At 50.2% G+C, this 12,801-nt stretch overlaps 2 protein-coding genes across 3 annotated transcripts; one reads left to right on the top strand and one right to left on the bottom strand.

Moving 5' to 3' along the window:
- The first annotated feature begins 3,608 nt into the window (after positions 1–3,608).
- On the top strand, positions 3,609–5,478 carry LOC123069602 (uncharacterized). The gene is made up of 2 exons (XM_044492488.1): positions 3,609–5,301; positions 5,394–5,478. Exon 1 carries the CDS (start codon positions 4,654–4,656, stop codon positions 5,296–5,298), a length of 645 nt encoding a protein of 214 aa, XP_044348423.1. The 5' UTR covers positions 3,609–4,653; the 3' UTR covers positions 5,299–5,301; positions 5,394–5,478.
- A 27-nt stretch (positions 5,479–5,505) lies between these two features.
- LOC123069601 (protein YeeZ) lies at positions 5,506–8,652 on the bottom strand. 2 transcript variants are annotated; one of them, XM_044492486.1, is made up of 8 exons: positions 8,401–8,652; positions 8,090–8,182; positions 7,461–7,539; positions 7,296–7,374; positions 6,963–7,002; positions 6,753–6,887; positions 6,295–6,432; positions 5,506–5,937 (listed from the first exon to the last, which is right to left on the bottom strand). In XM_044492486.1, exons 1-8 carry the CDS (start codon positions 8,529–8,531, stop codon positions 5,679–5,681), a joined length of 954 nt encoding a protein of 317 aa, XP_044348421.1. In that variant the 5' UTR covers positions 8,532–8,652; the 3' UTR covers positions 5,506–5,678. The 2 variants fall into 2 exon arrangements, with proteins under 2 accessions (XP_044348421.1, XP_044348422.1); XM_044492487.1 differs by having other exon boundaries at positions 7,473–7,539.
- Positions 8,653–12,801: the final 4,149 nt, after the last annotated feature.

Here is a 12,801-nt window from a genome sequence, read left to right as displayed (position 1 = left end):
CCCGCAGTCTGCCCGGTTCAGACCAGCACTTAGAGAAGCACTGGCCCGGGGGGCTAAAATAAAGATGACCCTCGGATTGGCCGACCCAAGGGAAAGGTATAGGTGGTGGTGAGGCAAATGGTAAAACCAAGGTTGGGCCTTGCTGGAGGAGTTTTATTCAAAGCGAACTATCAAGGGGGTCCCATAAATCACCCGACCGCGTAAGGAACGCAAAATCCGGGAACATAACACCGGTGTGACGGAAACTAGGGCGGCAAGAGTGGAACAAAACACCAGGCATAAGGCTGAGCCTTCCACCCTTTACCAATATATATAGATGCATTAATTAAATAAGAGATATTGTGATATCCCAACATAACCCTGTCTACCATGGAGCAATCTTCAACTTCACCTGCAACTAGCAACGCTATAAGAGGGGCTGAGCAAAGCGGTAACATAGCCAAACAACGGTTTGCTAGGAAGGGTGTCAAAGGTTAGAGGTTCATGGCAATTTGGGAGGATTGAAGAGCAAGTGATAGGTGGCGCAGCATAGCGATAGAATGAAGCAACTAGCATAGCAATGATAGTAGTGAGATCCAGGGTAGCGGTCATCTTGCCTGAGATCCCGCTAGGAAGAAGAACGAGTCCATGAAGAAGACGAACGGGAGCAGTCGAACGAATCCTCACAATCGCAACATTACCGGAACTAAGAAGCAACACCGGAAAGAAACAAACAACATGGTAAATGCACAAGCATAAACATGGCATGATGCACAAACAAGTATGATGCATGTCCGGTTTAATGAGGCATGGCATGACAAAGTGCAACAAACAACCCTACAAATTAAGTGGAGCTCAATATGCAACGAGTTGCATATTGGCGAAACACCACATCTGAGTTATTTAGTTCGCTCTCGTTTAGGTTCACAACAATGTTAAATGTTGTTAAACATGGCAAGGGGTGTAACAAAAGTAAACTAACTATTTAGGCAAGTTTGAATGAGGCCGAAACAACAAACAACATTTCCGGAAAATCCTCATATGCAATTTATGAATTTGCTACTGTTCTGCCCTAAAACATATTTTAAAGTTGTTAAACAGGAAAATAAAGTTGACCATGTTATTCTATGCATTTTTCCACCCCAAATACATATAAAGTTTATTAAATTCGGAGCTACGGTTAATTAGTTATGAAATAAATCATTTTAACATGGCATTTGAACAAATTTAAACAAACAGCATTTTAAACATTTTAAACATGGATGAAAATGGCATTATGTGAAACTAGAGGAAATTCTAAGCATTTTCCCTATTTAAAATATTTTAATCCGATGCACGGTTTGTGAGATATTAAATGCATGAACATGAGAGGTAATGTGTAAAACTGCACTCTCTGGATAAATCGCTAAATCGCAGAACGGGAAAAAAAACATCCACGGGCCGAATCTGGAGCACTGCTGGGCTGAACACAGAGAAGGGGCTGGGGGGTGCTGCTCACCATGGGCCTCAGCCCAGAACTGTGGAGAGGTAGCAGCAGGCCGACAGGATGCAGCTGCTGGGTCGGCTCACGGGACGCGGCCCAGGCGCTGGCATGGCGCGGTCAACACGTGGGACAAGCGAACTGCTGCTGCTCTCGTTACTGAAGAACAGAGGAAGAAGCAGGTTCAAGCGCCGGCGGCTGGGCGCGATGGACTTTAGCATCGTGGGTTCAAGGAACGGAGGGAGGTGCGGCGAGATGGGGCCTACAGGTGGCGGACGGCGGCGAGGATCTACCGGATCTGACGAGGGGAGATGGTTCCTGATGGAGGGAGTCGAACAGGACGACAGCGGCTCAACTCCTGTGAAGAAATTCAAAGAGACGAGTGAATTCAGAGAAGAGATTCAGGGAGAAGAAACGGGAAGAAAAAGGAGGGAACCACGGGCGCGGGTGGCTAGATGTGGTCACCGGCGAGCTACAGAAGGGCCGGGCTTGGAGCACTGGTGCTCGAGGCAGGGACGCAGGAGGCGGGGCTTGGTGCAGCGACTTCAGAGGAAGCAGGGAGCGGGACTTGGCGCTCGAGACAGATAGGAGGCTAGCGGACGACGGAGACGGCTGGATCCGGCGAGGTTGGGACTCCGGCGAGAAGAGGCGAGGCCGGGAACGAATCAAGGCCCTGGATCCACGGCGGAGGACGCGCGGGCTTGCCTCGTTCCTGTCCCTGACGAAGAGAGACAGAGAGAGGTGAGACAGGGAGAGGGAAAGGAAGAGAGGGCGCGAGGGAGGCCCGGCGGCGTGACCTGGAGGTGCTGGTGATCGTCGGCGGTGAGACGAGGCGGCGAGGGTCGCGAAGAAGACGGCGAAGCTCTGGATCGGGAGGAGCTCGGCTCTCCTCGGGCGTTGCACAGCGCGAAAAGGGACGCAGGGAGCAGCGGGAGGAGGAGGCGCGCACGGGAGTGGCGCCATGGGTCCTGGGTGCGTGCTCGAGCTTGAGCAGCGAGCTCCTCTTGCTCGGACGCGGGCGAGGACGAGGGAGCGAGAGGGGATTTGGCCAGGTGGGATCTGGGTCGATCCCGAGGAAGGAGGACACTTGTTCGAGCGCTCCGGTTGGGCTGGTGGGGAGAACGAGGAGAAGATGGAGGCTGCGATTGGTCTCGGGTGGAAACTGGATCGGGAGGGATCCCAAGGTGGATGCGGGAGAGCGGCGGCGGTGGGTGAGGGACCGATGGGACAACTCTCCTCAAATTTAGGGTTGGGTCATATTTATATAGCAAGGAGGATTAGGGCAGGGTTAACCCGGTACGTCCGAGCGAAATCGGGCGGTCGAGAAAAATAGGCTAGGGGGGTCCAAATAAGAAAACGGAGATGTTTTATAGATGTTGGGGGATGATCCGAACCCAACGGTCACGACAACCAGGTTCGACTTCGGGGGAGTTTTCGGACGCGCGCAAGAGGGGGTCTGAGAGAGGTCAACGAGGACAAGGACCTGACAAAATAACAACGGAGGCAAAGAGAGAAAGGGCAACTGTGAACGGCTACGAGTTTTATGAAAACATGCAGATGCAATGCGCATGATGCTATGAGATGAGATGCATGGCATGAACAAAATGCAAAACAAACGACAATAACCCAACCACGAAGGAAAATATCATATCGCATCTCCGAAAAAGGCAAGAGTTGGAGTTACGAATATGGAAAGTTGTATCCGAGGCGTTACAGTGTCGCCAAGCAAGAGGCCATGGTTCGAGAAGATGCAGGCCGACATGCTCAAGTTCGACGACGAGTGATGTATGGCGGCGAGCGCCATCTTTTTTGTATGCCGGCAGGTGTGCCGGCATGACCACGGGAGCCGCGATGGCGTGGTCGAACTCAAGCCCCGCCCTTTTTGTGTGCCGGCATGAGTGCCGGCCGGCTGGCGAGTGCGCCAGCATGAACCTATGGTGATATTTTCTGAAGCCGGCATTGTATGCCGGCGCTGGCATGGTGCCGGCATGATCGCCCGCGGGCCTTTTTTTATAGTTGAATGCGGACATGAAATGGATCGGCGCGTTGGGCGCACTGCCGACCCAAATGCAAAACTGGGCGGACGCCGGTGGGGGCGGCCGACCCAAACGGACAAAAGTCGGACAAATGCGCCGTCCGTTTGGATTGGCCCGTTGGAGTTGCTTTTTTTTGAACAAACTAAGGGCCCGGAAGGACCCCGAAGCTGCATTGATTAGAAAGGAGCAGTACACGGCGATTTTACATCAGGACCCTGAACGAAAAAGGAAAACACTAACCGGTCCCTGACTATTACAAAGAGGACCCCAGAAAATTGATGAAAAAAGCAATCGGGTACCTGGCAACTCCAGCCTGAAACTTGACTCGTCTTCACCGGGGACGGCACCACTTGGTGCGGCGAGCCCTCCATGGCACCACGCCACGAACTCCAGGATGAAGCTGCATTGCCTCCCATCTGGCTCTTGGCCGGGAGGAAGAAGAAAGACCGCCATTCGGTTAGAGGATTCGGCGGCGACGGCCGGCATCGACCGCAACAGCGGGAGCCATAGGCCATCCAAGATCTCCGTCGGTGATGAGCTCGAACCCGAACTGGATCTCCATCTTTCCTCTCTTCCTCCTTCACCGCCATGGTAACCTTGGAAGCAGAGGAAAATAAGGACCTCCTCCAGATCAGCGGACCAAACGAGCTTATTCGTGGAGTCACCGGCAACCCACTCCTGACAAGCAACTGGCACACCAGCGCAGCCAGGAGTGCAGCCACCGCTAACCACCGGCCGCTGCTCGAACGCGGCGGCGGTACGCTCCACCTCGGCATAGCGCCAGACGCCACAGGGGTAAGACTCAACTTAGACTTAATATATACATAGCTCCTCCGTGCTCCTCTCCCTTCTCTCCTCCAGCCGGCATCGCCGCCGGGGAAGATTGGGGATCGGGCGGGACGTGCTTCTCTCGCTCGACTCTCAACAGGGGCGCTCTCTGTTGTTCAGTTCAGATGTGCTGTCCGTTGGAGTTGCTCTAACAAAGCAAAAAAGATAGTTGCAGCCTAGCTAGGAATATATATGCTTTGGTGAAGTCGGACCCGTAAATAAGCTATATATATATATGCTTTGGTGTCCTGTAGTATATGCCATCGTCTCCTGGTCTCTGCATATACCCGCCACATCGCGCGTCCCCCCTGCCTCGCTGTTAGGTACACGATGTCGTCGCCGCTCGAGTTCGAGGAACTGTCGCAGACGTGCCGGAGGGACAGCTTCTGCCTGGACTGCTTCCACGCCTTCTGCTCCCACTGCTGCGGCTCTCATCACCACCGTGGGCCGTTTCACACCGCCATCTCCGTCGACGTCGCAGGCCGGCCGGTGTTCCAGCCCGGGGACTCGCAGTGGATGCCCGACGAGGTCGTCCGCGCCATCGCCGCGGAGGACTACGACACGCCGCTCCCCAGAGACTCCTACTGCACGGGCTGCAAGAAGATCTTCTGCGCCGCCGCCTGCCCGCACCACAGCAACGGCACGTGCCTCGCCGGCGTCGTTCTCCGTATCGAGGAGCATGGAGGCGCGCACTGCGTCCGGTGCACGGGCTTCGAGCCGTGGTTCCGCCGCGTGGAGGGCTACCTCGGCGACCCGGTCGGCGAGGAGGAGGACGAGCTGCTGCTGCTGCCGGTGCTGAGGAGGGCGCCGGGCACGTGCGCGCAGTGTCATGCCCACTGGGCGGGCTGGCATTACGAGCAACACTGCTCGCTGCCCTGCATTAACGCCTGGCGCCAGGAGGTCCTTATGCGGAGGGAGCGCCGCGAGGCCAGACGCGCTGCAAGGGACCTCGCCAACCTACAAATCCATCACTAAAATGTACTGTTGGCCAATATACTAGTAGTAGTTAGCTGTAGGTTATTTTCATTTTCCCTAAAAGTAATTGCTCCCTCTCTGGCTTCTGGTTTCAGATTTGGCCAGCTGCCTGCTTTAGGCTTCGTCTTTGTACTCCAACATACTCCGGCATCTACTGATTCAATGGACATCTAGTACTTACTGAATGGGTAATATGGAACATGCACATTAATCTTGCAACTGCATTTATTTTAGTTTTCACTACTACATTCGGCAAAATATTCCTTGGGATCATAGTAAATTACTTCAGTTTCTGGTACAATGTGCGGTATCGTGTACAGGTTCACATTGTGTCCAAACCAAGGATTAAAAGAAATGCTACTCGCTGCACAGGCTACACATCACTGATTTCCCTCGAGCCAGGAATCAAGAATACTCTGCAGCCCTGACCTATAAGATGGGTGGGCAAGCCTAACGCCAAGCTCCAGTTTCAACCGACCATTAGATACCCGTTTTTCAGCAGCTATAATTCTGTTCTGGCTGTTTGATCCTGCAGAATCCGCTGCAAGATCAGGGTATCTTTTCTCTATCAAGCTCTGAGCAAATGCAAAGACCTCGGATCTCGGGGCAGGGTCATCATCCACCACATTGTATATCTTCCTGGCATTCAAATGGTTAAACGTTGGAAATCAATTATCTGTCTTCGTATGCACGGTCATTTTTCTCGATTATACTGAAAACATAAGCTTACAAAACGTGACTAGAACATGTATGGTAAGACCGAAATATGAAGTTGAACACACGGTGAGTATGTGTGATGATGTTTAAAGATCACACTGATATGGCTATTTTGTAGAACAAAGCAAGAGAGAAATACAAACGAAGAGGACTTTTGGCGTTGCAATCTCATATTTGAGCTATGCTATATGTAAACTGTAATGAAGTCTGTGAAAATTGCGTGAAGACTCAACAATTGCAAAGAACCATGGAATTATGCAAGCAAGAGAAAACAGAAACCTTGTAGATTTGATGCTCATGCTAGCCAGGATAGCCTGATAGATGTCGGCCACATGGATACGTGCCGTGTACTGTTTGGACTCCCTCAACTTCTGTCTTCGGGAAGAAGATTTTCTCTTAGCTATGGTGTCCAAAGCACTGCAACAACAAATGGCGATCATCACAAATACGAAACAAGAATAGTCGTCATACTGACGCTTTCAGAGACACGGTATCAGGACGTATAAACAGTCTCCTTGAACAAATCTTCCAACCATTCATCTCTATCACATTGTTTGATGGCTTCTATGATAAAATCCAAAGCAGTCATGAAAAAAGTGCTGACAAGCTTTCATTTCATAGGTGCAAATACATTGGTCTAAATCAGCATATCAATTGTCAAGCATTTCTAGAGTTGACTAATTATTTGATAAGAAATCAAAATAGTAAAATGGATTGAAGTATTAGCATATCTCAACCTTCTTCCAGGCCCATATATCCCACCCAAACGAAGTATATAAGCCGATAGATCCAGCTCGTCGACAAGATCCAACCATCCTTGTTCAGCGGTATATCTTAACTTGGAAGACTCGCTCTTTGGATTCACTACATGACTGCATATACATCAGTTTCTTCTGCACTTTTAAAAATGTATTGCAAAAACACACACAAACCATTCAGTTTCTTACTCCTCATCAACCCATGCACCACCACAATCACCATACACACCTGGGAAATAATAAGAATTATAAGGCAGTTATCTAAGCCAGCTGGAAGAGCTAACGTACCTAACAAGGGTGAAGAAATAGAGATGTTCTCCTATTCTAGTGCATTGACATGAATGCAGTGTGTAAACCAAGTAAGGGTCCTCAAGAAAAACTATTGCACTTAAATGCAGTTCATTTGACTACCACATGTTAAATAATTTAGTGAAATGGAAACTGCCGAAATGCTGTCAATCAATTTCACCCCAAACCAACATACTATTTCATATTAGAGGTGCACACATTGTTTGAACTTACTTGTTGAAGATAGGTAGCATAACCATTGAAGATTACCACTAGTCAGTGTTGTTTGCAGGTCAGCATGTGAGGAAAGCAACTGCATAAGGGATAACCATGAAGTCAAATCAGGATCGCATTCAAGTGAAGCATACTGAATTGAGTAGCAGATAATTGGCAACGTACAGGATCACCCACCCCAGGGATGGGAGGAATGGAGATGAGCAAATGGGTTGCATCTTGCAAAGCATGAAGATCTGTGAGGCTGGAATTGACAGCCAAAAGTAATCAGAAAAGGACATTGCCCGTAGACATAAAGATTCATGTATGAGAAAGCAAAATTCACTGGCACCCACACACAGGAGTAAGAGGGCCCAGGGGGACACAGGTAGAACAACAAGAGATAAGGATCATATATCGTCATAATAAAATTTCAAGAAAATATATTGGAGTCTAGCACAAAAATTTGGAGTGGCCTTCTTCCCCTAATGATTAAACAATCTGCCATGACTGAAGTATTTGTGTATATAAATGTAGTACTATTAGTTCCAAAGATTGACTTCACTGCAGTTTAAAGCAAATATTTTGGCCTGCATCAGCAAAGTTTTATGTTCAACAGAAAACAAACGAGAGCTTCATTCACCTTTTCAGATGCAATTCAACTAATAACACTAGTGAAACGTTTGTGGGTCAAAGATTTTCAGCCTACAACCATTTTTAGCTAGACTATCCATGTATTATTTATATCTGGCAAGTGCTCCGCGGCAGAGAACGGTGCTTGAAAGAAGGGCGAGAACAGAGGAAATAAGCCGTACTTGCTTGTTGTGGCATCGAAGACGGAAGCAGTCATGCCCAGCAACTCGAGCTCCGTCTTCTTGGCGGCACTGGTGCACGTCCCGGACACCCGCCTGCGTTCATCCAGACAGAAATCAAGGACCGAATTCGGGGGAGGAGGAGATGGCTACAGCAGCGGCAGAACCCAATCTAGTTCGAGACATCGATAAGGGGAGTTGGGGAACCGGAGTTACAGCGACGGAGTGGTCTCAATTTGTGCCGACGCCGGTCAAAGAGAAGGAGAAGCGGTAGAACGGAGCGAGGAGGGGGCTGAGAGCGACGGCGGACTAACCATCCCTGTGACAGGAGGCGCTCCGAGACGTAGCGGCCGACGAAGCCGGTGCCGAGCACGAGCATGTGCTGAGGCTTCTTCGGCTGCGCGGGCATCGGCGCCGCCGGCTTGGGCGCCATTCCTGGCACCATCGTGGTTGGAGCCTTTGGCGGCGGGGATTGGGATTTCTGTGTTCTGTTTCGGTGTTTCCTTCGTCACTGCAGAGAAAACTAACGACTGTTCTTCCGCTGTGCACCAACAGGTGGAACCCTCAACCCGTCTCAAACGCTCGGCAGACTCGATCATGATATTTTGACCCAGATGAACCTCTCGAACGGCCCTCAAACGTTCGGGCTGACCCGCACTCCCATATCCAGCTCAAATATGGGGCGGATATGGAGAGCCCGGGCACGCCCGTCACGTCGGATTCGACAACCCGATCCCACCCTAAATTGCATCAAATCCCTCCTCCCTCCCGAGTTACCGGATCCATTTGCTCTCTCCTCGTTCTTCCTCCTCTGCGCCGTCTCGCTCGCAGCTCCGCCGCCACGCCCGCTCCGCAGCCTTTCCCAGGCTCTCCGCCGCCAACTCCGGAAGAGCGCTCCAGTCCTCGCCGCGAGGGACGTTGTCGCCGGCCCGGACGCCACCATGGTATGTCCGGCAACTCTCCGGCTCCGCCTTGCACTTGATGTGTTCGACACATTGACCGACCGGAATTATTGTGGTTTTGTTAGGTACATTATGGATTCCAATGCTTCGTCGGACGAGGAGTATGGCCCGACGGAGCTTGACCAAATGATTCAAGATGAGTTCTTCGATTCGTCGAATAAGGACGAAGAAGTGGACATGATCATGCTCATGAGCATGCAAGAGGAAATGGACCGACAAGTGGAGCATATTCTCAACTTTAAGGGCTCAATCAAAGGAAGAAGAGTGATCAACCGGGACAGAGTGTCTGGAGCAAAGCTATTGCACAATGACTACTTTGCTCCCACACCTGCTTTTTCGGAAGATCCATGGTTTCGTCGCCGTTTTCGCATGCGAAAATCATTATTTTTGCGCATTATGGAGGGAGTGGAGGCACACGACGACTACTTCAATCTGAGAAGGGATTGCTGCAGCCAACTCTCTTTCTCGGCCAAGCAAAAGTGCACGGCTGCTCTGAGGATGCTTGCACTTGGTACTACTGTAGAAGTCGTTGGTGAGATGGTCAGGATGGGGGAGAGCACGTGCCTCAAGACTACTGTGAAATTTGCTCGCGCTATGGTTGAGGTGTTTGGACCGAAGTATCTCAGAGAACCAAATGCGTAGGACAGTGAGAAGTTGTTGGCTATTGGAGAGGCAAGGGGGTTTCCAGGAATGCTCGGATCAATTGATTGTATGCATTGGCAATGGAAAAACTGCCCCAAAGGTCTGCGGGGAATGTATCAAGGTCACACCAGAGAGGCCACCATCATACTACAAGCGGTGGTATCACATGACTTATGGATTTGGCATGCTTTCTTTGGAATGCCCGGTTCTCACAACGATATCAACGTGCTTCAACGATCTCCAGTGTTCAGGAGGCTTTGTGATGCGGAGCATCCCACGTTCATCCCCACGTACACTCCGACTACTCTCCAAGCCCCAAGGATACATAAGATGAGACCTCGACTATGCGCCATTCGACACAAGGTGAACTCACTCCTCTTCGAACCGTCACTTTCCGCATATGAGACACGGCTACTACCTCATGCATGGACCTTGCATACACTCAGGTACAACCAAGATGACCATGGAGAATCCAAGGATCAAGGCCAAGCATGGAAGAGGAGAAGGAAGAAGAAGACGGAGCGGCTGCTGGAGCTAGGCCAGACATCCGGACCGCCGTCCGGATCATCCGGGCCCAGCCGGATCATCCGGGACTCCGTCCGGATCGTCCGGGTAACTGAGCCGAAGACACCCAAAGGCTTCTGCCGAAGCCGGATCATCCGGGACTCCGTCCGGATCATCCGGACCCCGACGCCCGGATCATCCGGGGCCCCGTCCGGATCATCCGGCCTTGCCTGTGCGCATGACTTGGGCCGAGGCCCGTGTACCCCTTCGCCCCTCACTTACCCCTTCGTGGCTTAGCACTATAAATAGACCTCCCTCTCCCCATTTTGAGGGTTAGCATTGGATTAGCTCATATTTGTGTGAGAGCCTTTGCTCATCCACTCGGTTACTTCTCCTCGGAGCTCAGGACCTCTTCGGAGAAGATCCCCCAGCGGATTCAAGACCCCTATCTAGGGAAGAACATCAAGGCCTCCTCTTGAAGATGAACGGTTCCTTTGTATCCTTACCTTAGTTGACTTTGTATCTTGTGGATCTCTTATGTGTGTGGTGATCTAGCACTTGTGTGATCGATTCCTTGTTGGTTGAGTGATTCTCTCTCGTTTTCCCCGTGTTTCCCCTTGTGCTTCCGCGTGTTCTTCGTGATTCCCCCCGTAGGATCCACTCCAAACGTGAAAGATCAACACTATAGGGTTCCACCCTACATCATATGGTATCATGAGCCACGTTGATCACGTTTTTGGAGCCCCTACCCCGTGATTTCTAGCTTGATTTTGTTGATTTCGTCCTAAATCCGAAAATCCCCACCAAAAATAGCCCCAAGATTTTTTGTGATTTGTTGGTTTGATGATGTTTTGTTGATTTTGATCCGTGGATTTGCTTGGTTTCAAGTGGATCTAGCATTTCCCCAAGTTTCCCCACCTTCCATCCACGAAATCTCGCCAATTTTGATCCCAAAATCCCCAAATTCCGCCCAAAAATTCGTCTCCACGAGCAAAAGCCGAGCAGTTTGACCTGCCGGATCATCCGAAAGAGCTCCCGGATCATCCGGATCCACCTGGATCAGCTGGACCATCTCCCGGATGTCCAGACGCCCCACACGACAGAAATCCGGTTGACGAACCCGGATCATCCGGACCTACTCCCGGATGTCCGGGTAACCCTGACACTGACTCGGCTGAAATCTTGTTTCGGTCATAACTAATTCATCCGGAGTCCGATTTTGACGTTCTTTAGCTCGTTTTGAAGCTCTTGACATCCCCCATCCCACAAAAATACTGCCAACATCATTTGACTCCATCAAATTTTCTGAAATTTGGCAAGTTTGCCTAGGCCCTCCACCATATCATCCGCATTACCACCACCGACTTCCGCAACCTACCCCATTTTGTTCCCCATAGCATTTGAGGTTGTTTGAGTAGTGACTTGAGTCTCCTAAGGTGTTTCGGCTACTTAGGGACGGTTGCTTCTTCATCAACCACCACCACCACCACTTCCACATAACCTTCCCACCATACACTTCCGACAACCCCAACTTAACCCAATTTTGTTTGTGTTGTGGCTTGTGTCTCCTAAGGTGTTTCGGCTACTTAGGAACGGCAACTTCAACTCCGACTCGTGTATAGCCCATCATTCCACTTCCGCATTTGCCTAGTGCAAAACCACCACCGCTTTCCGCTACCACCATTTGACATTTGTCATTTAAGATTTTGAGTTCGCAGTTTTTCCGTTTCCTAAGGTGTTTCGGCTACTTAGGGACGAGTCTCCATCATCTTGGTATCTACATCAAGAACACCGCCTCTCATCATCTCCAAGGACGGTAACCTCGACGACATCATTGTATATTTGTTGGAAATATGCCCTAGAGGCAATAATAAAAGTGTTATTATTATATTTCTTTGTTCATGATAATAGTCTTTTATTCATGCTGTAACTGTATTATCCGGAAATCGTAATACACGTGTGAATACATAGACCACAATATGTCCCTAGTGAGCCTCTAGTTGACTAGCTCGTTGTGATCAACAGATAGTCATGGTTTCCTGGCTATGGACATTGGATGTCGTTGATAACGGGATCACATCATTAGGAGAATGATGTGATGGACAAGACCCAATCCTAAGCCTAGCACAAAGATCGTGTAGTTCGTATGCTAAAGCTTTTCTAATGTCAAGTATCTTTTCCTTAGACCATGAGATTGTGCAACTCCCGAATACCGTAGGAATGCTTTGGGTGTACCAAACGTCACAACGTAACTGGGTGGCTATAAAGGTGCACTACAGGTATCTCCGAAAGTGTCTGTTGGGTTGGCACGAATCGAGACTGGGATTTGTCACTCCGTGTAAACGGAGAGGTATCTCTGGGCCCACTCGGTAGGACATCATCATAATGTGCACAATGTGACCAAGGGGTTGATCACGGGATGATGTGTTACGGAACGAGTAAAGAGACTTGCCGGTAACGAGATTGAACAAGGTATCGGTATACCGACGATCGAATCTCGGGCAAGTACAATATCGTTAGACAAAGGGAATTGTATACGGGATCGATTGAGTCCTTGACATCGTGGTTCATCCGATGAGATCATCGTGGAACATGTGGGAGCCAACA

This window comes from Triticum aestivum, chromosome 3B (assembly GCF_018294505.1).
Source record: "Triticum aestivum cultivar Chinese Spring chromosome 3B, IWGSC CS RefSeq v2.1, whole genome shotgun sequence".
NCBI classification, from domain to species: domain Eukaryota; kingdom Viridiplantae; phylum Streptophyta; class Magnoliopsida; order Poales; family Poaceae; genus Triticum; species Triticum aestivum.
The sequence above is the reverse complement of the archived record's forward strand: the minus strand, read 5'-3'. Positions and strand labels throughout refer to the sequence as shown.